The sequence below is a fragment of the Apiospora hydei genome, assembly GCF_038363865.1.
Source record: "Apiospora hydei strain CBS 114990 chromosome Unknown utg000004l_segment0_segment0, whole genome shotgun sequence".
Lineage (NCBI taxonomy): Eukaryota > Fungi > Ascomycota > Sordariomycetes > Amphisphaeriales > Apiosporaceae > Apiospora > Apiospora hydei.
In genome coordinates, this window is record NW_027117363.1 from 2704939 (window position 1) to 2729092 (window position 24154).

General features: G+C 54.3%; 7 protein-coding genes across 7 annotated transcripts; all 7 read left to right on the forward strand.

Moving 5' to 3' along the window:
* Nucleotides 1–7232: 7232 nt before the first annotated feature.
* PG997_003352 (uncharacterized protein) lies at nt 7233–7937 on the forward strand (the record flags this gene model as incomplete). Its single annotated transcript, XM_066807667.1, has 2 exons — nt 7233–7448; nt 7539–7937. 2 exons carry the CDS (start codon nt 7233–7235, stop codon nt 7935–7937), a joined length of 615 nt encoding a protein of 204 aa, XP_066671285.1.
* Nucleotides 7938–11862: 3925 nt separating this feature from the next.
* On the forward strand, nt 11863–13474 carry PG997_003353 (uncharacterized protein; the record flags this gene model as incomplete). Its single annotated transcript, XM_066807668.1, has 2 exons — nt 11863–12494; nt 12556–13474. The coding sequence occupies 2 exons, from the start codon at nt 11863–11865 to the stop codon at nt 13472–13474; spliced, it is 1551 nt and encodes a 516-aa protein (XP_066671286.1).
* A 598-nt stretch (nt 13475–14072) lies between these two features.
* PG997_003354 (uncharacterized protein) lies at nt 14073–14957 on the forward strand (the record flags this gene model as incomplete). Its single annotated transcript, XM_066807669.1, has 1 exon — nt 14073–14957. One exon carries the CDS (start codon nt 14073–14075, stop codon nt 14955–14957), a length of 885 nt encoding a protein of 294 aa, XP_066671287.1.
* A 20-nt stretch (nt 14958–14977) lies between these two features.
* PG997_003355 (uncharacterized protein) lies at nt 14978–16093 on the forward strand (the record flags this gene model as incomplete). Its single annotated transcript, XM_066807670.1, has 2 exons — nt 14978–15192; nt 15304–16093. The coding sequence occupies 2 exons, from the start codon at nt 14978–14980 to the stop codon at nt 16091–16093; spliced, it is 1005 nt and encodes a 334-aa protein (XP_066671288.1).
* A 682-nt stretch (nt 16094–16775) lies between these two features.
* On the forward strand, nt 16776–17731 carry PG997_003356 (uncharacterized protein; the record flags this gene model as incomplete). Its single annotated transcript, XM_066807671.1, is given in 2 exon segments — nt 16776–16991; nt 17009–17731. 2 exon segments carry the CDS (start codon nt 16776–16778, stop codon nt 17729–17731), a joined length of 939 nt encoding a protein of 312 aa, XP_066671289.1.
* A 1506-nt stretch (nt 17732–19237) lies between these two features.
* Nucleotides 19238–19447, forward strand: PG997_003357 (uncharacterized protein; the record flags this gene model as incomplete). The annotated part of the gene is made up of 1 exon (XM_066807672.1): nt 19238–19447. One exon carries the CDS (start codon nt 19238–19240, stop codon nt 19445–19447), a length of 210 nt encoding a protein of 69 aa, XP_066671290.1.
* Nucleotides 19448–21994: 2547 nt separating this feature from the next.
* Nucleotides 21995–23461, forward strand: PG997_003358 (uncharacterized protein; the record flags this gene model as incomplete). The annotated part of the gene is made up of 3 exons (XM_066807673.1): nt 21995–22205; nt 22278–23303; nt 23415–23461. The coding sequence occupies 3 exons, from the start codon at nt 21995–21997 to the stop codon at nt 23459–23461; spliced, it is 1284 nt and encodes a 427-aa protein (XP_066671291.1).
* Between the last annotated feature and the right edge of the window lie 693 nt (nt 23462–24154).

Consider the following 24154-nt stretch of genomic DNA (forward strand, 5'->3'; position numbering starts at 1 on the left):
CTCCCCCTCATGTTTTGTGTGGAAGTGAGGCTCATGTGATATTGCATATTGCGACGCAGGCACGACAAAAACCACGATGGTATTATCACTCCCGACGAGGTCACTGCATAGTGGCCGAGGTCTGCAGGACTATACGACACCCAGGTCTCCCCGGCCGCTGTATCTGGGGGTTTTGGGGGGGGGTTCACGCGCTTAAACTTACTACTCTGCCCATACGCGGGCATTTACGTGCAGGGGAGGGGTGGAGAGAAAAAGGGCACAAGAGCCTGAGATGTCATGGTTTGATGAAAGTTGCTGGAAGTAAAATCGACAAATATTTGGGGACAATGGGGGGCTGGGCTTGGGCTCATGATGATTGCTGGTCCCTTTACTTGCTATCTTGTCTGCACTCGTTAGGACCTTGTCAACACGCTCACCCAATAGCCTATTTGGCATTTATGGCCTTTTCCTTAAGCTTATATACAGATTTTGAGGTAACCTGATCGCCGCGAATCTTTCGTATTTCCTATACTAATTTAGCATCATACAGAAGTTTATGAGGGAAAGAAAAGGGGTTTGGGTTGAGGTTAAGGTTAAGGGGGAACAAGTATCTCGTCGCATAAAGTAATTCCCGTACCAATAGAAATGTACTGAGCTTTATAACGCGGGAGAGCGGAAATATACTTCTCAGGCTCAACAGCATCGACAGGGTGAATCCCGTAGCGTTGAAAGGGGCGGTTCATCCTGTCTGCATACTATATATAACATGTCGTCGCCTGTGGAAGATATCGCCAAAGGGTCATTGTTACCGAGTAGGGTCTAGGCGGAGTCCACACTTAAGTCTGTGAAGTATACTGCCGCCCCCCCTGAGAACAACGAGGTGTGTTTTCCCCGTTGCCTAGTTGGGAGTGCTTCGTTTCTGGGAGAGGCGGTGTTGGCACTATCCTGCTGACAATGGCTAATCTAGTTGTCCTCCCCAGAAGTAACCGAGGAGAAAGTCTACTACTAGGCAGGTGTTGAAATCGACGAATTATTGCGAAGTAACTTTTATTGGCTTCGCCGGCAGGACTTTGGGGCCCTGTCCGGCGTCAAATCATATCCATGACCCCATTAGGAGGATCAAGCACATAGTAGTGGCTCTTGGGTGAGAGTTGGTCTGCAGTAGGAGGACGGGATATCCAGCTCTAAAGGTTGACGATCAAATAAAGGCCAAGTGGCCCACCAAGACGGCCGCTCGTGCAGAAGGTGTGCGTCTCTTACTAAGCTCTGAATCAGCACTTACATACTTCCAGTAGTACACTTGGCACGTTGGTCAGACGGACGGCCAGGGCTGCCAGGGCAGTGAGCTCTATGGGTCTCCACATGTCAGCAGATCGCGGGCCCGGCAACTGGATCGAACTTGTGTAGATCGTCAGAAAAGACGGGGTAGCATGCGGATCTCGGGGTCCAGATCCATCTTTCGGTGATAGGGGGGCTTAGTCCAGTCTACTGAGCCAATGAAAGGAAGACACTGGATGCGAGACATAGCCCCCATCATGGATGTCGAGTCAACAGCAAGGTTTCCCAGGCATTCCACAAGACAGCAAGAAATGAAGTAGCCGATGTGTATTTGGTGGAGGAACAATCGATTAGCGCAAACCGGTCCGCATGTTCGGACCCTGGACCCCTGTGATGAGAAAGGAGAAGAAGCTCGGTTCTAAGGACTGAGCTACCGTCAAGGCTCGCCTTGTCAGCCCTGGTGGATGGGCTCGCGGTGAGCCTCGCTAGCAGTGCATACTCCAGAATAGGAAAGGGGTCCAATGCAACGTTGAATCGTATTGTAACCGAGGGGGCTTCCATCTTTGCAGCGGGCACTCACCTGAGGTCGCCAGTAGCTCTGGCTTCTACCCGTACATATTAAAGTGTACGCCGTATCTTTTAGCAAGGATACACCGGAAGAAGGCCCAGAAGCCCAGAGATCTATGCCATACAGATTGCCTTGCCACGTACATACCTAGGCAGCCAGCCAGCCATGACTGCCACCCGGGAAGGCAACCTCCTCCGTATCTGAGGCATCCATACTAGTAGTAGAAGTAGCAGTAGTGATATTGGTGGTGTTAAGTCCTGTCATGCGTGTCGGCTTGCTGTGGGTGCCCATGATTCATTCAGTTGGCTGATCCTTGCAAGCAGAGTTCATAGGCCAATGGATCTGAGTTCACTGGGGGATGATTGGCTCCTCGGGTGGTACGATACAGAAGGGGGCGTGATATGCTGCGCCGGATATGATGCGGTATTGCATTTCCTGGATTTGCACGGCTTGGTCGTCCAGAAGAGCAAAAGGCCCTCCCCCCTCACCCCACCATGCCTACTAGGTTGGGAATGCCGAGCCCCTAGATGGTCTCGTCATTACACGTAAGACCCTGCAGGCTGCATGCTCTTTGGCGAAAGCGCCCCCCGCCCCCGCGCCCCCGGGTCGGTCACCCCCCCTTCCCCCTTTGTCGGCTCATGCCGGCCGCGAGCAGGCGGCTGGATTGAGCTACCTGCATCTGTCAAATTAGCTTGACGAAACTTAATATAGCAGACCTGTTATTGGGAAACAGAAAAGAACACAAGACGGAAATGCCGGCTGCATACATCCGGCAAGGCTGTTGCGAAACCCTCCTGTCTCCGGGGACGGTTTCCCATCACTTCCGCGTCACCCCGCAGTGCAAGGCCCTACGATGTGGTACATTAGATTAGGTACGAAGGCCGGGGAACAGACAAGTCGTGCATGCATACTGACAAATTACAGTAGTATAAAAATATCAATGGACGTAGGCAGCGATAGATGTGGGGCCTCTCTTATGTCCGCCCACGCGACGATCATATCAACCTCAGCCCCTCCTCTTCCTCCTTCCACCTTCTGCTCCTGCTCCCCCCCAGAAACGCCGACCGTGCTATGTTTCAATATAGGTGGAGCTCCGGGGATCACGTTAAGAGCACAAGCAGGGTTCATCCTGCAAGATTATGTATCCACTAACCCGCACCGCCAATGACGATGCCCAGCGCAATTCGGACACTTGCCCGAGTGCCGCCCCCCTCGCCTTCGACTTGCCTGCCAACAACAGCATCTATGCTCTTGTTTGCTCCCTGCCGGTAGGCCAGCATGATCTCATGCATCCCGACCCTAGCCATCGCAAAGGGCCCAGGCGACTTGATTACTCTTTCTAGCAAGGGGTGCTTCGAGGAGCAAGGTACGTCTTGGGCTGATCATTGTTATAATCAATGTAGCACTACGTAGTTGCTGGAGAGATGGATGGACATTCGTATATCCAACATGTCTGTTGCCTGGCGGTAGTTTGGTGCCAAGGCTGGCAGGTAGTGAAGAGAAGGCTATCATATCATGACATCTACAGTAATATTCCTGGATCCATTAGACCCCAGAATATAGCCTCAACGGCCGCTAAACAGAATCCAGCCAAGTGCGTCCTTTAGTGGCCGTGAGGTCTGAGCAGAAGCCTGTCTGGGGGGTTTAGGCGACTCACACTGTCAGATAGATGATGGGGGAATTTGCCCTGCGGGAGAAAGATGGATGCATCTAGACCATCGAATGAGCCTCACATGTCCCCAGGCTGGCGATGCGCGGAACCGCATACGGCGATGACCCCCAAGTCAAAGCACAAACAAAAGCAATGGCCAGGCATCATATACTAGAATTAGGGCGGGATAACGCGGTTACATTAGTATCCAACACCCGGAGGCGGAACACTACACTCTAAAGGGGGCCTCCAAGAGGCGTACACGAAAAGGGCCCGACATGGGTAAACTCGATAGCGACGGTGGTGGAAAAGATACCAAACTCGGTAGCTTCTGCAACAAGGGTGGCGTGGTAGCTCTGCATGGAAGAGTGAGTGGTCGGATAAGCATACGTACATAGGCAAAAAGGAGGCAGATCAACGCGGTAAACTCGCTGATTGTGTGAGAAATTTGAGATGGCAATCTTCGTTCTGTTTCATCTCGGGCAGAAATCTCTGGAAGGCAAACATAGATAGTAGTCGTACACGTTGTTCGCTACCGCTAATTCAATAGCGAGCCAGGGGGGCCCAGTTTTGACACGTTCCTGGTCGTCGAAAGCTATGGAGAAATACCAAAACAATGCGGCGTGACGCCATGAGATATGGTCAGGATCACAATCAAGGATGGCCAGCAGAATTTGCCGTGTCTAGGTACGTATGCATATGTCTACATATGGGACGAACGGGGACTCAGGTACCAATATGTACGTACCTAATGCCATGGAAGGTGGTACCGGCAGATGTGGCTTGCTTGATCTAGCAGCTTTTATGCACGCGTTTCACGGCAAGGCGATACTTTCGGTGGCTGTTTTGGCATCAACGCGCCCGTACCCGAAAAGATCGGACGACACGGAGGGCGTCTAAATAGCAAGGATAGACTGGGGATGGGCCTGGAGCCTCCCTGTCCTGAATTTAGGTATCGGGCTTGGCGAATAATCCGTCCCAGGTAGATGGCTCGGTGGGCTCTCAGATCCTCTTGGTGAAAGTGCTGTTGAAGGCCCTGGCCAGTGGCTTGGCTTCTAGATTCAGAGATCTGCAGGTTGACATGCCGGGCACAGCAAGAAGCAGAGAAAGGAAGAGAGTAAACATATGCCAAATTGACCACAACCGAATCGTTAGTTACTCAGCACAATGCCCAATGGCAACCGAAGGCTGTAAGGACACAGTCAGGGTAGGGGGAATGGGAAATCACGATAGGTTGCTATTGCTGGGCTCTTACGAAACCTCTTCAGGAGGGAGTGTAATACCAAACGGGTGGGTAAAGATAAGTCGCCTCAGAATTAGCCTGAGTGGAATCCCTATGTTATGAGATGTTTGCGTGCCCATGCACAGCAGCCTGCTGCAAGCGAGTGAAGGGGCAGGGCAGCTCGAGGCGGCGGCCCACGATAGATCGAACGAACGGCAAGTGGCCAACTGCCGGCGGCAGCAGTGGCAATGGCATCGGAACGGACAACACCCATACACTACTTGGTCGATATTGTGCCGATTCCAAAACGATGGCTTGCCACACATGGTATGACAGGATGAAAAACGAGAAAGAAACCCGATACCGAAAGTCAGCGATCCGATCGTCGGTCGGTGAGATGAGACGAATTCGTCGATTTGACGGATGACAGCCCCTGGTGAGCTCGGATCGTCTCCGGTTGGACGGGAGATGGTTACCTATGTAGCGTCCTTTTGCCCAGCAGGCTGGTCCATTTATGGGAACTGCGGCATGGTGCGTGTCCCATGGATGATGCATATCTCGGACCTTGAAGAGCAACGAATGGGGGGCTCGGACTACCTAATCGGGGTGCATTTACACGGCCTCGTATCTACACAAGTGTAGCAAGAACAGTCATCTGGACCGGGCCTTCAGGGGCAAGAGACCAAAGATATGCTTGCCTCAGAATAGATGGCAGGAGAGGCACAGACTAAATGATCTGATTGCTGTTGTATTTCTTTTTGCTCCGTCCAATGGAAGAAAGAGGGTTGCAGACACGGTAACCGAGGGGAGGCTCTTTCGTAAACAGAGAGAGAGAGAGAGAGAAAAAAAGATAACAAAAATGGCGTGACTTGTTGCAGGATGTGAGTGAACAACGGTTGCAACCAGTCCTTCCCTTACTTGGGTTCCCGTTCGCTGTCCGAGGCGATGTGGCCAATCAGGGGCTGGAGAAAAGCCCGGACTGCTCCGGACCTCTTTGCAGCGTGCCTATGCTGATGCTGATCCATAACCCCCAAATACCCGACTTTTTCATGGCCAGCATTCTCCACTTGGGCCAAGGAAACCCTGGGAAGGAACCCCTGGACCGTCCAGAACAGCACGAACGGGCTTGCATGCACATAATGCACACAACCCCAAGCCAATCAGGCCGTTATGTTGCAGTCTAGACCAGTCAGCGCGAGGTGAGTAATTGGCTGGCTCTAGAAGGGGAGGCGTTGGAGAGCCGGCAAGTTGCCCATGATCCAATACGCGGGTGCGTGCGGCGTCGTCGTGGTATTGCAGTATGTGTTTGTCTCTCGCATCAAATAGGCTGGAAGGATTCGACCAAAACCCCATGATCGGTTGTTGCGCAAGGGTACCTAAGGTACTTTACCCTGGCAGGCAGGCCAGGTACATGATGGTAGGTACCACAGCAGAAACTCGGCAATCCCCCTCAATCTTGCCCCCACTCGACGCAGGTTACATCACAGACGGAGGAAAGGCCAATGGCTTGCGATACCGAGCCAATCAACCTGATGGCGCATCCTCGAGCGTGACCCCCCGCCCGCAAGTGCAAGATTTCCTCAGTCGCCCTACTACTGGGTGGTAGGACGTCGTGTAGACCGGCTCTCCCGTCCATCCGTTTGGAGAAGAGGGGCGCGGGGAGGGAGCGAGGGAGCGAGGGGAGACAGGGAGGGCGGACGACAGAACCTAATGTTGTTAGCCAGAGGGCCTAGACGCCGGATGCTAACCTTAGTTGACGCGTTAGTGAGAAGCATAACTTTATGTCCTCCCACCTCAAAATAAACCATGACCTACTAGTACCTTGAATAGAATAGGTACCAACTTTGCTATGTTGCCTGCTGCAGTATCAGATCGACTGGGTGGGCTGTGGAGAGGCAGACCTCAGTCTCTAGGTAGCAAGTAGGGCTACCACTATCTGCCGTTGGAATAGGCGGGACTAGTGCCAAACTATGAATTCGACGCCATGGAAAAAAAGGTACTTGCTTTCGCTACTGCTGCACTGGGCTGCTGCTTGACCCGTAAGCATGGATGCCGGAGAGTTTACTCCAAAAGATCGCAGGTATTGCGGTACCGTCGGTACATGCAAGCCTCAAAAACCGGGCTGCTTCCAGGTTTCCATACCACTACCCTTGCCTCACTCTGCTCGGAATGGATCTGGCAAGTCTGGGTTTTTCTGGAAATACTGAGGATTTGCCGAGCCTGCGATGGATACAGACCTAAGTATGTAGTCTGGCTGGATGAATACTTATATACTTACGGGGGGGCATGACATCAGCTTTTCTCTCGTCTCACTTCTCAGATGCCCTTCTGTTGCTTCTGGTTATTAGTGCATACCTTTCCCGATCTATCATCCACAATCCCATTGACCATTGAGTCTACCTACCAAACCTGTATCCAGTGTCCAGTATCCAGTGGCTTACGGCACGACAAGACACTACCTACACCACGCAACGCAACGCAACACATCACAACCCCGGCCTACCCACCACCACCACCAGAACAAACGGCCCGCCATGGAGTTCTGTCCGCACCCCTCAGACCACCACATGGCCTACGAGATCCCACAAAGCCCAATGGGCACCAGTTGCGACCCGTTTCTCGATCCGTGCATCACTAACGCCTACCAACACGATCCCCAGCACTTCTTCGACTTATCTGCAGACCACCAAGACGCCATGATCAAACTGGAGGACATCGGGCAACCCCAACCTTGGGAGTCCTTCTCTTCCGTAAGCCTTCTCTTCCGTTTCTCCTGGTACTAGATATATACCCCCCTTTGACCACAGAACCTTTCATGGCTGACCCCGTCCACACCGCAGACCTCAGAATCCGGAGTCAGTGAAATGATGGAGCCCATGGCGCCCACGCCGTCGCGGAGAGAGTCCGCCGCCACACAGCCGTCCGCCGCGGCCGCCGCCGCGGCCAAGAAGCCCCGGCGCGACCGGGCCCGGTCCGGCTCGTCCGGGGGCTCCACCGACCTGAGCCGCGAGAAGAACCGCATCGCCGCCAGCAAGTGCCGGAGGAAGAAGAAGGACGAGGAGCGCATCCTCGAGGACCGCCGGCGCATGCTGCAGGTCCAGAACGCCATCCTTGTCGACTCGGCCACGTCCCTGCGCGCCGAGGTCCTGCAGCTCAAGCACGAGATCCTCCGCCACGGCACCTGCGACTTCCAGCCTATCAACTCGTACATAGCCACGGCTGCGGCGAGAGTGGGATGAGAGAGAGTTAGGGACACCTCGCGGGGATCTCTCTCTCGGTCCCCTTTGGGGGTCTTCTCATATCATTCTTCTACTATTATATGCTTTACGAGGTTGCTTGGGCCGGAGATACCAAAGAACCACTTTCAAACGGCGGGAACGGAGTATTGCTTTTTGGGGGCTTGCGATATCAAAGCCCACTCGGTGTTGGTGTTACGGATGGGGGACAAGGGCCAATACTGGGTTACGGTCACTTTTGGCTTGGACATTGTCGAGAACGACAGATATGGCCCACTAAGCACTTTGGGAGGCAAAAGGCGTTCAGGCGATTACACGGGATGCATCTCGAAGTATACCCGAGAGAGATGAGATTCTTCTTTCTTTCCTTCTTTCTTTTTCTGTTTTCACGGCAGCTGCATTGGCACATTCATTCGGTCTTGGGCTTGGTGCAGGTTTACTGGCCCGACCTGTTTAGCAAAGGGAGGCGGGGGGGGCTGTATTCAGAATGATCCAATTCTCTGGAGATGCCCCCGAGCTTATCTGGTTTTATCTCCTGGGTAGAGGATCTCTAAAACGAAGCTACACGAACTATTTTTAGTTGTATAATGAATCACTCACACAAGACACCATGAAGCCCACTGAAGAAACCAAACGCAACCTGATGCTCTCTCAGTCGCAGAGAGAGGGAGCTCGAGAGATGCAAGCAACAAACGCCGGTTTATTCCCGGTGTCACCAGAAACACGACCATCTCCACCCGAGCGAAGTGTCAACAAAAATGCCACAAACGGCAGCTATCTACATAGCATTACGTGCTAGATAGCAGGCAGTGGGCCAAATGGAGCCTCCATCTCCCAGGCACGACTCAAGAACCCCGAACCAGGATTTCGAATACTCCGACCCCCATATTCCCGGCCCCAGCCCCTCCAACTTCCTCCTTCAGATGACGGCGCGGGGGCTGATGGGAGCTCTACCCCTGAATCCGGTTTGAGACGTTGCGCGAAGAGCACGGGATCCCTCAGTTTAAAGTCGGCCCTGCGGGGCCTCCGAGAGTTTCAGCTTGTTGCGTCACCCCAATACATCAGTGCGCCGGTAGCTTATCCATCTTACTCATCCTACCACCATTGCCGTCTAAACGAAACCGATATCGTCAAGCTTCCCGCTTCCTACTGCCGCGAAGCCAGAGGGTCGTGACTCTGACCCTGGGGGGCGAGGGCGGGTCTTGGCACGGTCTTGAAGCATCGGTTGACGCGTACATGCGGGGTAAGACTTTTGTCTCTCTACCTCCTCCTCCTCCACCTCGCCGGCGTCGTTTCCTCGGAGATGGCATCATGGCACCCCCCTGGTCCAGCTGAAACGAAAAGTGGGACCCAGCTGCCCAAAATATGCACCTGCATCTCGATATCCAGGAATCGGATTTGCTGGGCGTGAGAAGGTTTTTGTGCGTTAGCCCGGCGTCTCGGGGCACTTCGGCGTCTGCCTGCACAACTGCATACGACTGCATTTCGGCTTCTGGTTGGTTGGTGGTGTTTTGGTGCAGCAAAGTGTTGGGCGGGGCCAGCCATAGCCATGGAGCTGGTTGCTGGTTGCTGGGCGTGTTCTGGCGCCAACGCAGTCGGTTCCTGCTCTAGACTATTCGCCATGGTTCTCCCCGAGCCATGCCCGCCCATCCAGCTTCGAGGTGGTGCGGTTCGGGTGCGCCGGTTGGTCACAGCCGGGTCTTTGTCTTTCAGTCTAGTCGTTTCTCTCTGTCGAGACAGAGGGGTTGGGTTGGGTTGGTCGGCTGCCTCTTCTCCAACGGTTTCTCTTTGCATTCGCGTCGTGATTGCCCCCCCCCTCCCCACCCCGCTCTCACGCCGTAGCGCAACAGTGAGAAGCGCTGCTCGAGGGGGTTTGCAACGGGTTATTGCTCGCAGGGCAGGTATTGTCGACGACCTAGCCATACAGGGCCGGATATAAGTGGCACTTGCACTTGAGTGATTAAAGTAAGGTGGTTGCGACTAGACAACTAGACCCAGACTCTCTCTCTTAGTAAGGCCCGCCTGGTGGCCGCTCATCTCTCTCCCTCTCTCTCTCTCTTTCCCTCCCTGACATCCTACTTCACGAATCACAGCAACTGAGTAGTTCGCCAGGTCGGCGAGCCGGTTTTCACTAGGCACGCCGTGTTAGCTAGTTAGTCCGTGTATCACTAGATTTCCAGTGCTGTCAAGGTCTTGGCCCTGGGGCGTCAAACTAGGCGATGATTGTTCCCCCGGGGAATGCGTCCGAGTGCGAATTCGAGCTTTGTTACTGAATAGGCTACCTACTTACCTTTTGGCAGTTCTCATTGGGCCGCTTGGGTCAACAGAACAGTCGACGTTGGCGGGGTGGGGGGACGTCATCCGGTGGCCGACGTATCGATATCAATATTCCTTGTCAGATTCCATTGGCGGAGGGGTGGTTGGGGAAATGCAAGCCACTTCTGCAACAAACCTTTTTCCTATAGCGTGGCGAATTTAGTCCTGGTTCCGCTCAAGATGTCTCAGCTGTCAAGACTATTATAAGCGCGGCAAAGCTTCAACTCCATGCATGGCAGCAGGTGAGATTGGACGGTACCTGCGGTCTTCGGCTATCTCGTGATGGACACACACCAGGTAGATAAGCGCGTGTTGGAGAGGGCTCCGACCTTGAAACACCCAACCACTTGCAAGTCGATTTCAATGTAGTCTGGCATCAACTATCCGCATATGGCCACTGGTCGACTAACACTGGTTGTACCACTATACCCAAAGCCCGTGGCTGACTAGGTACCGACGAATTATTAAGATTCCGCATACTGGCGGAAGCCACACATATAAGGTTTTGGCTCAACGTTTGGCGCATGAGGGCTACGGGTAGGTGGAAAGTATGCCAGTATGCAAACCGCTCTCGAATCCAACTACCAAGGCCTTGGCCCAAGTCGAACCACGTCAACGGGGCCTTCGTCGGTCGTCCGTTCGTCGTTCGTTGGGGCCAAACTCAATTCTCCCCTGTTCACCTTTTCGAAGGCGTAGCCCCAGGTGAGCGTTGCCCGTCGACATAGCCACCACCCGACCGACCTTGCAGGCCGCCAATTGATCGTCGGCAGGGGAATGCGACACCCAGTTAGCTGGATTTGGTTTATGCAGGTCACATGCACCACACACGTTGGCCGGCAGTCAAGGTGATATGCAGTGCGCTTCCACGAAATCAAGGCTATGACATGTTGGCTATCAAGGCCACCACCGCTCGTGGGCTACTGTTTCAAGCCAACGCAAGTATCTGGCCATATTGTCGTCATCCATAGGCTACTCAGTTCGCAGCATGTACTATAAGAAGGAACGCTCTTCGCGTAGTCCCCGAGGATTGACTAATGTAGGTTTTGCTGGCCGGCATATCATTTTCGCTTGTCACATGCGCCATCACATCACAGCGCACAATCCTGCGACCGACTCTCCCCGCGGTGTTTTTGGTCTCTCGACCTCTTTGGCGGGTCCTCCGCGGGGTAAGAGCGGGACAGTCTTACGGGGTGGTGCTATGACGGCATGCGCAGCTGTCCTTTTCCCGGGGGGTGGTGCGATTGATCGCCGGCACGAACGAGATCATCGCGGGATGGCCTGACTGAAGTGAACATGCACGCTCGCAGGAGCCAAAATTGCTTGAGGCGCAGCCTGCATTTCAGCCTCGAAAGTCGGGCAAGCTTCCAAGTTCCAGCTCAGTCATGCGGAAAACTTACGGGAAACTGCGTTACGTTACACCCGAGGGGAGGACTGAGTGATTTCGTTGGCAACGTGGGGTAGGTAATAGCTTGAAGCGGGGAGCTCCAGCAAGCAAGCAAAGAAAGCTGCACACGAGCAGGCAGCCAACAAAAGCATTTCACGATAATCATTTCCCCTACTCTTTTCCCCCTTCTCCCACCAAAACACTCTCACCTTGGAAAGTACCATTATTATGTCTGGATCTGTACCTACCGTGACCGCCTTGGATGGCGTGTACACCCACCAGTCGCTGCCCGAGCAGGAAGCGCGATGGACCAAGCTGCTGGCCAAGTTCCAGGCTCTCTACGGCCGCCCCGCGCAGTTCGTCTCGCGATCGCCCGGTCGCGTCAACATCATCGGCGAGCACATCGACTATTCGCTCTACTCGGTCCTGCCCATGGGAATGACCCACGATGTCATCATTGCCGTTTCCACCGATCTGGCGCCCTCAAATGATTCCACCTATAAGCTCAAGCTGGCCAATCTGGACGAGGAGCGGTTCCCCGCGCGTGAGTTCGACGTGCCCTACGGTGAGGTCGAGATCGATGCGACAAAGCACGAGTGGACAAACTACTTCCGGTCCGGGCTCAGGGGCGCGCTGCAGCTCCTGCAGAAGAAGTATGGCGCCGATTTCAAGCCCAAGAGCATGCAGGTCCTCATGGACGGCACCGTCCCGGCTGGGGGCGGCTTAAGCTCCAGCGCCGCTTTCGTGAGCGCCAGTGCGCTGGCTGTCATGATCGCCAACGGCGAGAAGGACGTCGACAAGAAGGATCTGACCGAGGTCGCCATCGTCAGTGAGCGCGCCGTCGGCGTCAACTCCGGAGGGTAAGATCATCCTCATTCCCCCAGGTTTGATTCATTCTGAAGGTCTCACAATGCAATGTAGTATGGATCAGTCAGCGTCCGTGTTCTCAAAACAGGGCTCTGCTCTGTTCGTGTCCTTCGCCCCCTCCCTGTCTGCGAGGCCTGTATTCTTCCCCAAGACCAACCCGGAACTCATCTTCGTGGTGGCGCAATCCTTCGTCACATCGAACAAGCAGGTCACTGGCCCCGTTCGCTATAACTTGCGCGTTGTCGAATGCAGCATGGCCGCGGCCGTGCTCAATGCACTATTATGTCCCGGCATGGATCTCCCCAAGGATGCTGGTCCGTTGGGCGTGTCGCTTCATGGGTTCCACACGAACTACTTCAAAGACACCCAGAAGTCGATGAACGAGCAGCTGGCGGAGCTGGTCGAGTTGACCAAAACGAAGCTTACCAAGGAAGACGGTTACACCGTAGACGAGATCGCCTCGTTGGTTGGTGTTTCGGTTGACGATATCAAGGCGCGCTTCATGTCGAGTTTCCCGGTCCGCGGGGATCACTTCAAGCTTAGACAGCGCGCTCTACACGTCTTTACTGAAGCTCTGCGAGTGCTGCAATTCCTCACGCTGCTGGAAGACAACAGCGCGCATTCCATGACGGGCGACACGACGGAATACAACAAGAAGCTCGGCGACCTCATGAATGCGACACAAGACTCGTGCCGAGAGCTGTACGAATGCAGTTGCCCCGAAATCGACGAGCTCTGCGCCATCGCCCGGGAGGCTGGTGGCTACGGCAGCCGCCTGACTGGCGCCGGGTGGGGCGGATGCAGCGTGCATCTGGTGCCTGCAGACAGAGCCGATGCTGTCCAACAGGCCATGATGGACAAATACTACTCAAAACGCAACTTGAGCCAAAGGGAGTTGGAGGCTGCAATCGTAGTCAGCCGGCCGATGAACGGAAGTGCTGTTTGTGTGCTGAAGGATGGAAAGTTGTCTTGAGAGCATCGGCTAACATCCATAGTATTTCTTCATACCCTTGTATTCACTTAAGGCCTCGTCCTCCTCGAATGACCTCATCAATTGTTACTTCCTCGGGCAAAAGGCAACCCTGATAAGCGTCACGTGCATACATGCTGACTGTACAACGCGACTACGCGATGCATGCATCGTGCGACGCTGGCCCCCTTTAGCCCCCTGCATCTCTATACGAAGCGTGCATGCCAAGTGTGTCTGGTAAGCGTCCAGCCCTGCAGGCCGGCAGTGCAAGGACTATATTTGGAGATTCTATGAGCCCAATAGGGACTAAAGGCTCTTGGCCATTCCACTTTTGCGCTTACCAGCCAATCAACAGAGCTATAATTACAGACATCGACACTAAAATCTTACAGAGCGCCCCCATCACTCTAGTCCGGCAACCCGTTTGATGCACGCAGGCCATCCCGCGGTCCTAGGAGTAAGTAGTAAGATTAGACTGAAAACACGTTAACTTTTTCTTCGACAGCTTACTCCCCCAAAACCTTTCATCAGTCGTATCTGCGCCAGCAAAATATACGCGGCATAGCCGCAGTTACGGTCGTTATTCACATAACATTTCAGCATGTCGTCGTCGAGGGAGGAGGATCCCTTGTTCGACACGAACAAGTACTATTTCCCGTTGGGGACCCTGCGGACGGCCCCAGTCCAGTCGGGACTCGAGGTGCCTCCACAGCGGGACGAGAATGCAGCCGCCCCGGGTCTGCAGTTAGTGCCGGACGAGCAGAAGCACTCACACCAGGATCTGCCCGGGCTATACGGGACGCGCAGCACGCTACGGCCTCCACCGGTTTTTCTCTCCACGGGGCAGGCTGTACAGGTGGATGAGTACGCTTCGCAGGGACTGCAGTCTATTGACCAACATTATCAACAACAGTACCAGCAAGACCAACAACACTATCAGCAAGACCAACAACACTATCAGCAAGACCAACAACAACAGCAGCAGTTTCCTCATGGTGTAGATCATGCCGGCGTTCAGGGTCACCAATGGCCCTTGTCGTCTCAGTCACAGCAACCTTCTGCGCAATGGTCTGCATTTCCATCGTCAAATCAAGACGCCTGGGGATTCCAGAATCAGCAGCACAACTACCAGGCCACACCTTCTGGGGATGGGTCCTTGCCGGAAGCTGTTACGATGCAGGCGGGTATACACCTTGGCTTGCATCCTGTTCACTATGCAAAACCAGCCCTGAGCACGACCGGAAGCTCTGAAATGTGGCCCAACAAGCATGAAGCGACAGCGATGGTAACACCGAAGACCCCGGCATGGAGACGACGGCCCTGGTTGCTATGGGTGTGCGGAGTTATAGCACTTGTGGTCGTCGCCGGTGCGGTGATAGGTGGAGTCCTAGGCAGCAGGAAGTTACCACAAGAAAGCCAGGCGGCAGCAAGACCATCCTCGTCAGCTCTGCCAGGCCCGGCGGGGGTTCTTCGGAGGACAGTATAGCACCACCAAAGTCGCTCAGGATGCACTCCAAACTCGCCGCGACTGCGTGGCGCGATAATACGCACACAAACTACACATTGAGGCTATTTTATCAAGGCCCCGACGATGTCTTGCGGTTCGTCGAGAACACGAGCGAAGACAAGAATTGGACCAGCGCCGTGGCCTTGGATACTCTGGACTATGCGCCTATGAAGAATGGCGCGATAGCGGCAGGGTGTACCTCAGCAGCAATGTCGTAAGTCAAGAACTTATCCTATGCCCGCTGAGATGACTCAATGAGGTTCCCGGACTAAGCTAACTGTCTACCCCTATAGTGGAACTGGGAGTTGATGTATCTCGACTCCAGTTCGATCATCCGCTGCCAGAAGTTTGATCTGGAGGGCAAGAAGATCGGGGCTAAAGGTGCCCGGGGGAGCATGAATGATTATCCCATCCAGGTCGGGCCGGATTCCAAGATTGCCGTCTACTTCCCTTACGTCTTGTCACAAGATGCGGACGACAAGCTCCGCTACACGCGCATGCTGGGGCAGAATTCTGCCAACTTGTCAGCTCCGTGGTGGGTGAACGAGACCAGCATGAACGCGATGGGCGTCAAGAACACGCCTGTGGTCATGCTGCCGCTGGCGCAGAAGTACATTGATCCCGCCGGGTTTATCTACCGCGACGCCCAGTCGGGGCGGTTCGCCGCGGGTACCAACGACAACATCAAGAGCGGTGGCGACATCCGGAGCGACAACCTGCCATGGAACCAGGGCGCCAAGGCTCTCGGGGAGCTGCCCGCGATACCCGAGGGCTCGCCCCTGGCCGGGTTCACCGTCGGCCGCGCCTACGACGCCAGCAAGATGAACACGTACATCTTGTACGTGGACGACAAGGACACGGTCCAGGTCGTCTGGCAGGACGATGATAAGGCGGGCTGGCAGGGGCCCCAGACGTACGATGCGCTGGGTGATGCGGAGCCGGGCACCGATGTCGCATGCGCCACGCAGGGCTCGTGGGACCAGTCCGGCATCAACGTCTCTAAGGAACAGAACCTGAATCGGTGTTTCTTCCAGGAGAAGGGGACGGGCAGGCTCAAGGAGGTCTGGTTCGACGGTAAGGACTGGAAGAATATTGGGTATGTGCCCTTGCCATAATACATATATACAACAAGCACGCAAACGGAGGGAAACAAGGGAATTTTTGGGATGAAGAAGAAAAAGAAAAGAAAAACACTTGGGGTTGGGTTGGAAGCGTGGGAATATTATTATGGTGCTTTCGAGATACCCTAACGAAACCAATCTTGTAGCGAAAGCATATTACTACATCTGGAAATAGTTATCCATAATCTGATACGAACCTTTTGGGCGAGTCGTCGAGATATCTCCGTTTCCCATACGCCTTTTGTTTGTAGAGGCCATATCCATGCGCCTGATGGAGAAAACAACAAGAACGGATTAGCTGCTAATTGGCCGCCATGGTGGGGAGATCAGCCGACGAAGGGCCAAAATTTCTACAAGTAATCGGTCCGTGACCATTTTTTTCCCATCCGAAATGCGTTCCTTCGTACAACCTTACCAGTCCGCAAGAAGCCGAGTTTGAGGGCCAGGTGCTTTCTGGGGCATTTCATTACGGTCGAGCAGAGAGAGCTTCGTTCATTCAATGGTTTGGCCATTGCCCCTTTTCGTGGCCGGCAGCCCCTGGTAAACCTATCGCTACTCTAGCCCCATATTCTTCTCCCTTGAAACTTTTGTTTTTGTTTTTGTACCCCTAATAGCCAGCGTCACGAGACGCTCCGGCATTACGCAGAACAATCAAGTTGACGGGTAACCAACAACCATGCCACCCTCGTACGGGACAAAGGACTACTGGGACACCAGGTTCCAGCACGAGGACAACTACGAATGGCTGCTGCCGGCCGACAGTCTGAACGCCGTGATCCGCGAGGCGCTGTCGTCCCGCCACCGGAGCCAAGGCGCGAACGGCAGCTGCGCGCCGCAGATCCTGCACATCGGCTGCGGCTCGTCCGACCTCTCGTTCCAGCTCCGCGATCTGGTCGCGAGCCCCGCCAGGTCACCAATGTGGACTACTCGGCGACCGCGGTGCAGAAGTGCCGGCGGCGCGAGGCGGCAGCTCTTTCGGCGACTACGCCTGATGGGAGTGGTGGTGGTGGTAGTGACGTGGGCATGCGATGGGAGACGGCGGATTTGTTGGATGCGGAGTCCATCGCTAGGCTGGCGAGCGGGAGGGTTTGCCAGGACGGCAACGCCTCTTCTGCAGATGGTGGCGATGATGGGACTTTTTACTTTGACGTGGTGGCGGATAAGAGCACGTGCGACGCCATCTCGATCACCGAGGATATTCCCGTGCGCCTACCCTTTGTATCGCCCCGCGACGCGCAGAAGCAGACGGGCAACGATGACGACGACGAGAAGACGGAGACGGAGACGACGGAACTGGTGCAGCCGGTGCCCCTCCTCGCGGTGCACATGGCGGTCCTCACGCCGCCGCGCACGGGCCGGTGGTGCGCGATCTCGTACTCGGACGACCGGTTTTCGTTTTTGGATAGTGACGGCGGCGGCGACAACACGAAGGTGGGTGATGAGGGGGTTGACGAGGAGTTGCTGGAATGGGGCTTTCCCGACCCCCGGCGGTTCTGGAGGGTGGAGCGCAGGGAGAGGGTGACGGTGGCGCCGCCGGGGACGACGACGGGGAGCGGGGGGCATGTGGTGCATCAGCCGGAGATTGCTTATTGGTTGTGGGTTTTGGGGCGGACGGAGGAGGTGGTGGTTTGAGGGGGTTTGGGTTGGGAATGATTTATAAGAATTTGTTTGGATTGGGACGTTGAGTTGAGGATGGTTTGTTGTACAACACCATGGAGGATGGGCTTTCGATATTCAATTTTGCTTTGTTGGGCCAGAAGGAGGTGGATAGTTTGAACTAGATGCCTTCAGGGATCCTAGTATAGCTCATTTATTTCTGCGTCACGTATAGTCTGAGTAGTGTAACCCTGAGGTCATCTGCGTTGTGGCAGATAGTATGATACCATGAGAAACGAAACACGACTGCGTTGTTTTTGGGTTTTGATTAGTTGTATGACTGGAGGAAGGAGTATCACTGAGTATGATTGCTGATCAACTCAAGTCACTGCTTGACTCTGCGTCACCACAACCTTTCGTCGATGGACGCATGTTGCTGGACACAATACAAGCAACGATATCTCACGCTCCGTCATCTTGTCCTCAGTTGAGTGTATTTCTCTCCAGGACTACAGCAGCCGTAACCATGCAAGATCACGAGGTGCTTCCTCGAGGCTCGGTACTTTTGCTGGCCTATAAAAGCAATGGGTCTTCCTGTCTATAAACTCTTGCTTTTAGGCACACAGACAAGCACTTCCACCAATTACTGCAGTACTGCATCATCAACTCGATACTCATCACAAAATACCCATCCACCTCACATATTTGTCCCGTTCGCGAAAGCTCTAAGATGTCGTCGTACTACGTTCCTCAGTTTCAGCATTACCAAACCACATCTTTTCCCCAATATGGGACAACGTTCATGACGCCCACCCACACGACGGGCACGCTCTACACAGTTCCGCAACAACAACAACAACAGACATACGTCATGGCGTCCCAGGCACCAATTTGCTACGGCACAGGTAAGCGGTACTACCAGGATTCGTGGTGGAAGAGGCGGAAACATTGACCTTGGGTAAAGGTGCCACCTACATAATATGTTAGGCAGTTGAGGTTTCGTGGAATGCTTGTCAAGGCGGGAAAGGAAGGATGGGTTTACAGACGGTGATGGGATTTTCTGAATCTACCAGTGCCTCGAATACCTACTTCTGACGTGGGTAGTATGAGGCGATTCTCATGGATATAGCTACACATACATAGCTGTTGAAATCCTCAGAACGCATAACATTAGGATATCTGATCAATGGATCTTTGGTTTGTTTGTGTGCACGGTTGCTGATATCTGAAAACATTGCTGCGGTGCATGCGTTTCGCTTCCCGTAACGCTTTCCTGAAAGGATCGATGGAAAGCACGACAACCACTGCCGAGCTGGCCAATCGTCACGTCCATCAATGATGTGCCTAACTCCGCCGGACTCGTGCCTGCCTTACAACCGCGTATTGCAGGAAGCCTTTAGTTGTCGAGATTTGAAGTCCACCTGATGTAGTCCAATAGTTCCCTCACGTTTTCATTTTGCAATCCAACCTATCCAACCTCGACCTTCATCATATTTGTATCTCTGTAACTCTGTAACTTCACTATACTTCCCACCTCCAGCCATGGTATCCTTTATCACCCGTGCTCGTCTGACCCTGAAATACTTCTCTTACTGCATTGCCCGCAAGGCCTCCAAATTCGCCAAGTCCGTCAAGAAGTGGTTTGCCTCCTGCTTCCCCAGCAAGAAGACAGGCGAACGTGCTCCCATCCTCCCACAGCATGCTGAGCAAGCGGCCAACGTCCCGGAGCAACAACCTGGCCACCGAGAATGAGATTACCAGTGATAAGACCTCCTGCACACCTTCGTCACAACTCGGTAAGTCTACGCCAGTCACTACCCCAACTGCCAGTTCGTTGACTTGGGTGTCCTAGATGGGGGTAGTCAGGCCTACCTTGGCCAGCACTGCCTCTTTACCAGCCGCACCAAGAGTTCCGATGCTGAATTCACGCCGCGTCCTCTGAGCCCAATCGATAGCAATACTTCAACGGCCGCAGTGGCTCCATCACTTTCACCAGTTCCACTAAGACAGCCTGTCCCATACAATGCGGCTGTACACTGGGGCTGTATTGACCAAGACGATATCATATCATCGTGGCTGCGTAGCATCACCGATGATACCCCACCGTCCGTCGATCGCACTTGGCTGATAATAAGCTGGGGGAGTAGGACCACGCGCATGGGATCTGGTCTTGACGGCCCTGCTAGCCCTCATGACGACATTGACAATCCGAAACCTTCTATCAAACCCAACAAGAGCTTTCCGTGGTCGAGGGCAGATGGTACCAGACACCAAGAATCAAAATATATCGACTCAATTACGCCTGGGTCCGTTGACTAGGAAAACAACTGGCTCAAGCACAAACCACGCCGGGCACATGACGTGTCAGAAGTTTCAAGACCTGATGCTAATACCCACAAGCACGCCATTGGGTTGTTCTCTTTGGACTTGGCTGTCGACGACGAAGACGGTGACGTCGGAAACCACGATAATGATGCAGAAGATTGTCCCAAAGTGACTCAACACCATGCCCAGCTTCATACCTTCAAGTCATACGCTCTCAAATCTTGCCCTGAGTTGCATAAGGCACCATTTGACTGTTTTCAAGACACAGATTCTCAGGTCAGGATTGACACTCATCTATGCACAGGCCAGACGTGTTGACACCAACTACAGGGTCTTCCCAGCAATGGGCAGTCGTTGCATGGTGACGGATCAGAGAAGCCAGCCAATAAGACACGGCTCTCAATGCGACAAGCGATGTCTCGGGGTTTACGTTCGCTCGGAAAAAGATTTCGCCAATCCTCCTCAAGTTACTCCATCCGTTCCGACTTCCCAGTTCCCCTGGAGGGTAAGGAGCGTCGACTCCGTGCTCGAGAATCGGCCGATGTTCATCCCTCTTCAGGTTCGGAGACACCATTGTTCAACACCCCCGAGACAGGCGGTACTCCCACAAATTCAACGAGGGGTAATGTAGACCTCTTAGCAATGACTGGTACAATGATCGCAGCATCAGAGCTCGACCGTTTGTCGTCAATGGGCACGGCACACAGCGGTCCTACAAGTACGGCCGGATCGATATCTGACCAACACGAGGCTCCCTACTCGCCTCTTTTTCCGTTGAGGAGGGAACAGAGACGTAGAGCAAAGACACGCAGTCGACTGTCCGAGGTCACAACGACAGAAGAGCTGGGAACCGCAGAGTCTACCAGTCGTCAATTGCACAGCCCTCCTAAAAGTGATGCCTTATTCGAACCGGCCGACAGTGAGCTGCGCCGCCTCGTACCGCAGCCACTCAAGATCCACCGTAATGGTAGGAGTGAGCAAAGCCTACCAGCGTCTAGAGTTACCCGGTCTGCACCGGCCACGCAAGGCACAACCTCTCCCAATGTTGGTGAGGGGTCAACGGGAACTGCTCAACGGGACGAAGTGATGCATATTCACTCCCTTGCAGACGCGATTTCTTTGCACCAAAATCGCACACTTTATGCCAGACCACGAATTAGCAGGACCACCAGCTCCCACCCACCTATCATGGTCTCTGAGCCTCCGTTGGTGGCATCAATCCCCATGCGGGCGGAGCAAAGAGGTGCCATCGCTGATTCGACTTCTACCAAAGAGAGAACCACTGACGAAACTGCTAAGGATCAGTGCAGCAGACCCTGTCATCCTGACACATGGGCAGAGACAGGGGAGAACCAGGAAACTCTGATCCCTTCTGTCCGCCAGATTGTGGCTCGAGGCATAGCCTCGAGATTGATGTACCCTCCAAGAGGCTACTACCGCTGGTGAGGCAGACCACCAGTGGTAAAGTACTTGTGATGGAACCTGTGGACTCAAGTGAAAGCGAGGCAGAGCAAAGTACAAAGGGGAAAGGCAATTGATGACCTCGAGCTTGCTTTACGCTTGCATCCTACACATGAATACAAGGCATTTCTAGATGAGAACTCCTCACCGACCGTATGTTTCATTGCCCACCGTGCTACACTTCCAGACAAGAAGAGAGCAACCATATGTTGAATGGAGGCAGCAGTAAGGTAAAGTCAAAAGTAAATCGTTGTATTTTGGCGCTACTGAAATCGGTGCGGACGAACGCCGTTCTGTCGCCGGGTGCCTGGTCGAAGATTCCCGGATATTGGCGGATCCCCGCTTGCCGTCGGTTTTCGCGGCAATGGGCTAAGTTACCCCAGAACTGCCCGACCTCGGCAACTCGAACCTCGAAAGGATTCCTGCCGACGTCTTTAAAACTTGGCGATGTAGAACACCCACACACAAACTCGCTTCTTATCGACCCGCCGGAGTGAGTTCGAGGAAGCCACAATGTTCCGACCCGCTGTTCGACGATGCGCAAGGCCACTCACCACGTCATTTAGACAATGCCGTGCTGCCAGAAGCTATGCCTCGGCGAGCCACCCGGCCTTCGATTGGGAAGATCCCCTCGCCAGCAAGAGCTTATTGACTGAAGATGAATTGGCTATTTCGGAAACAGCGGAGCGGTATTGCCAGGAGAGGATGTTGCCTCGTGTACTTGGTCAGTTTTCTAATTGCCAAATCGACGAACCCCGCGTTTGATGCCTCATACTGACTATGCTCTGCTATACAGAGGCATACCGAAACGAGAACTACGATGCCAAGATCCTCTCGGAAATGGGCGAGCTGGGCCTACTCGGCTCCAACCTCGAAGGCTACGGATGCGCTGGCGTCAGCACGGTAGCGTCGGGTCTTATCACTCGAGCAGTCGAACGAGTCGACAGCGGTTACCGATCCGGCATGTCTGTACAATCGTCACTTGTTATGGGCGGCATTCATGAGTTTGGCACCGAAGAGCAAAAGCAGAAGTTCCTTCCCAAGATGGCCAAAGGTAAAATGCTCGGCTGCTTTGGATTGACCGAGCCCAACCACGGCAGTGATCCCGGTTCCATGGAGACGACAGCGCGACCTCACCCAACGAAGAAGGGATACCTGGTGCTGAACGGGGCAAAGACCTGGATCACCAACAGCCCCATAGCCAACGTGCTGATGGTGTGGGCCAAGTTCCACGAGACGGGCAAGATCCGCGGGTTCCTGGTGGAGCGGAAGGACTGCCCGGCCGGCACGCTCGAAACGCCGGCGATCAAGAACAAGAACGGGCTGCGGGCGAGCATCACGGGCATGATCCAGATGGACAACTGCCCGGTGCCCGAGGCGAACATGTTCCCGGACGTGGAAGGCTTGTCGGGCCCGTTTACGTGCCTCAACAGCGCGCGGTACGGCATCGCGCTGGGGACCATGGGCGCGCTCGAGGACTGCATCGCGCGGACGCGGGCGTACGCGCTGGAGCGGCGGCAGTTCAAGAATAACCCCATCGCCAAATACCAGCTGGTGCAGAAGAAGCTGGCCGACGCCGTGACGGACGCGGCGTACGGCACGCTGGCGGCCATTCAAGTGGGCCGCCTGAAAGATGAGGGCAAGGCGACGCCGGAGATGATTTCGATGATTAAGCGGCAGAACTGCGATCGCGCGCTGAGCAATGTGCGCGTGCTGCAGGAGGTGTTTGGCGGCAATGCCGTGAGCGACGAGTACGGCATTGGGCGGCACGTGGCGAACTTGTTTGTCACGCAGACGTACGAGGGACAGAGCGATATTCACAGTAAGTTTTTTCTCCTTTTTTCTTTGCCCCCTTCCTGCTACCTTTACCGCCTCCGTCTCGTGTTCATGTAGGAATGGCGAGCTGTCAGCTGATACATGTATCCGATAATAGGTTTGATCCTGGGAAGGGCTATCACGGGCCTCCAGGCCTTTGTGTAGATGACTTGTATACGTCCTCGAAATTTCTAGTAAAATATTTAAATAAAGAAATATAACCACAGTACCTACACCCGGAGCAATGCCGGCTAGCTGCCACGCATACGTAGAAGACCAGGTGCTGTAAATCCCCTGCGATCTATATAGGATATCGTTATCGTGAACTATGGCGTCATCGTTAAGAGAAAGCAACCGCATGCACGTAGGTTGCAGCCCATTCGGCAGGACCGGGTTACTGCTAGGTGTGCGGGCATTCTGGAAATTGCCGAGCAAGCACCTAAATAGCTGCATGTAGGTGACTATCCGAGTATGCCGGGCTGGTATCGTGAATGCGGTCGATTCCCAAGATCGCTCGCTGCCAGCCTTCGGCATGGCCCCTGGGCGGCTTGGGGTGTGACTGATTGGCCACCGAATTAAAACCTTGCTTTGCCGCCTGGACGTCCCCGCCATGCATGGGGCAAGGCAGCGCAGTTGTGTAATGCGACCCTCCCACTCCCGCCAGTTCGCCGGCCGGCCGCGTGCGTGCCTGCTTGGCTACACCCACATGAGCATGTATGTGCAGATATGCCATGCCAACGAGACAGGAGAAAGGGGTCTTATTAAAGCGAAAACAGCACCTTGTCGGTGGCAATGCATGGGGCGGAAGGGGGGATGCTTCTACTCCAGACGGATCGTTCGGTCAACTGCTGGTTCAGC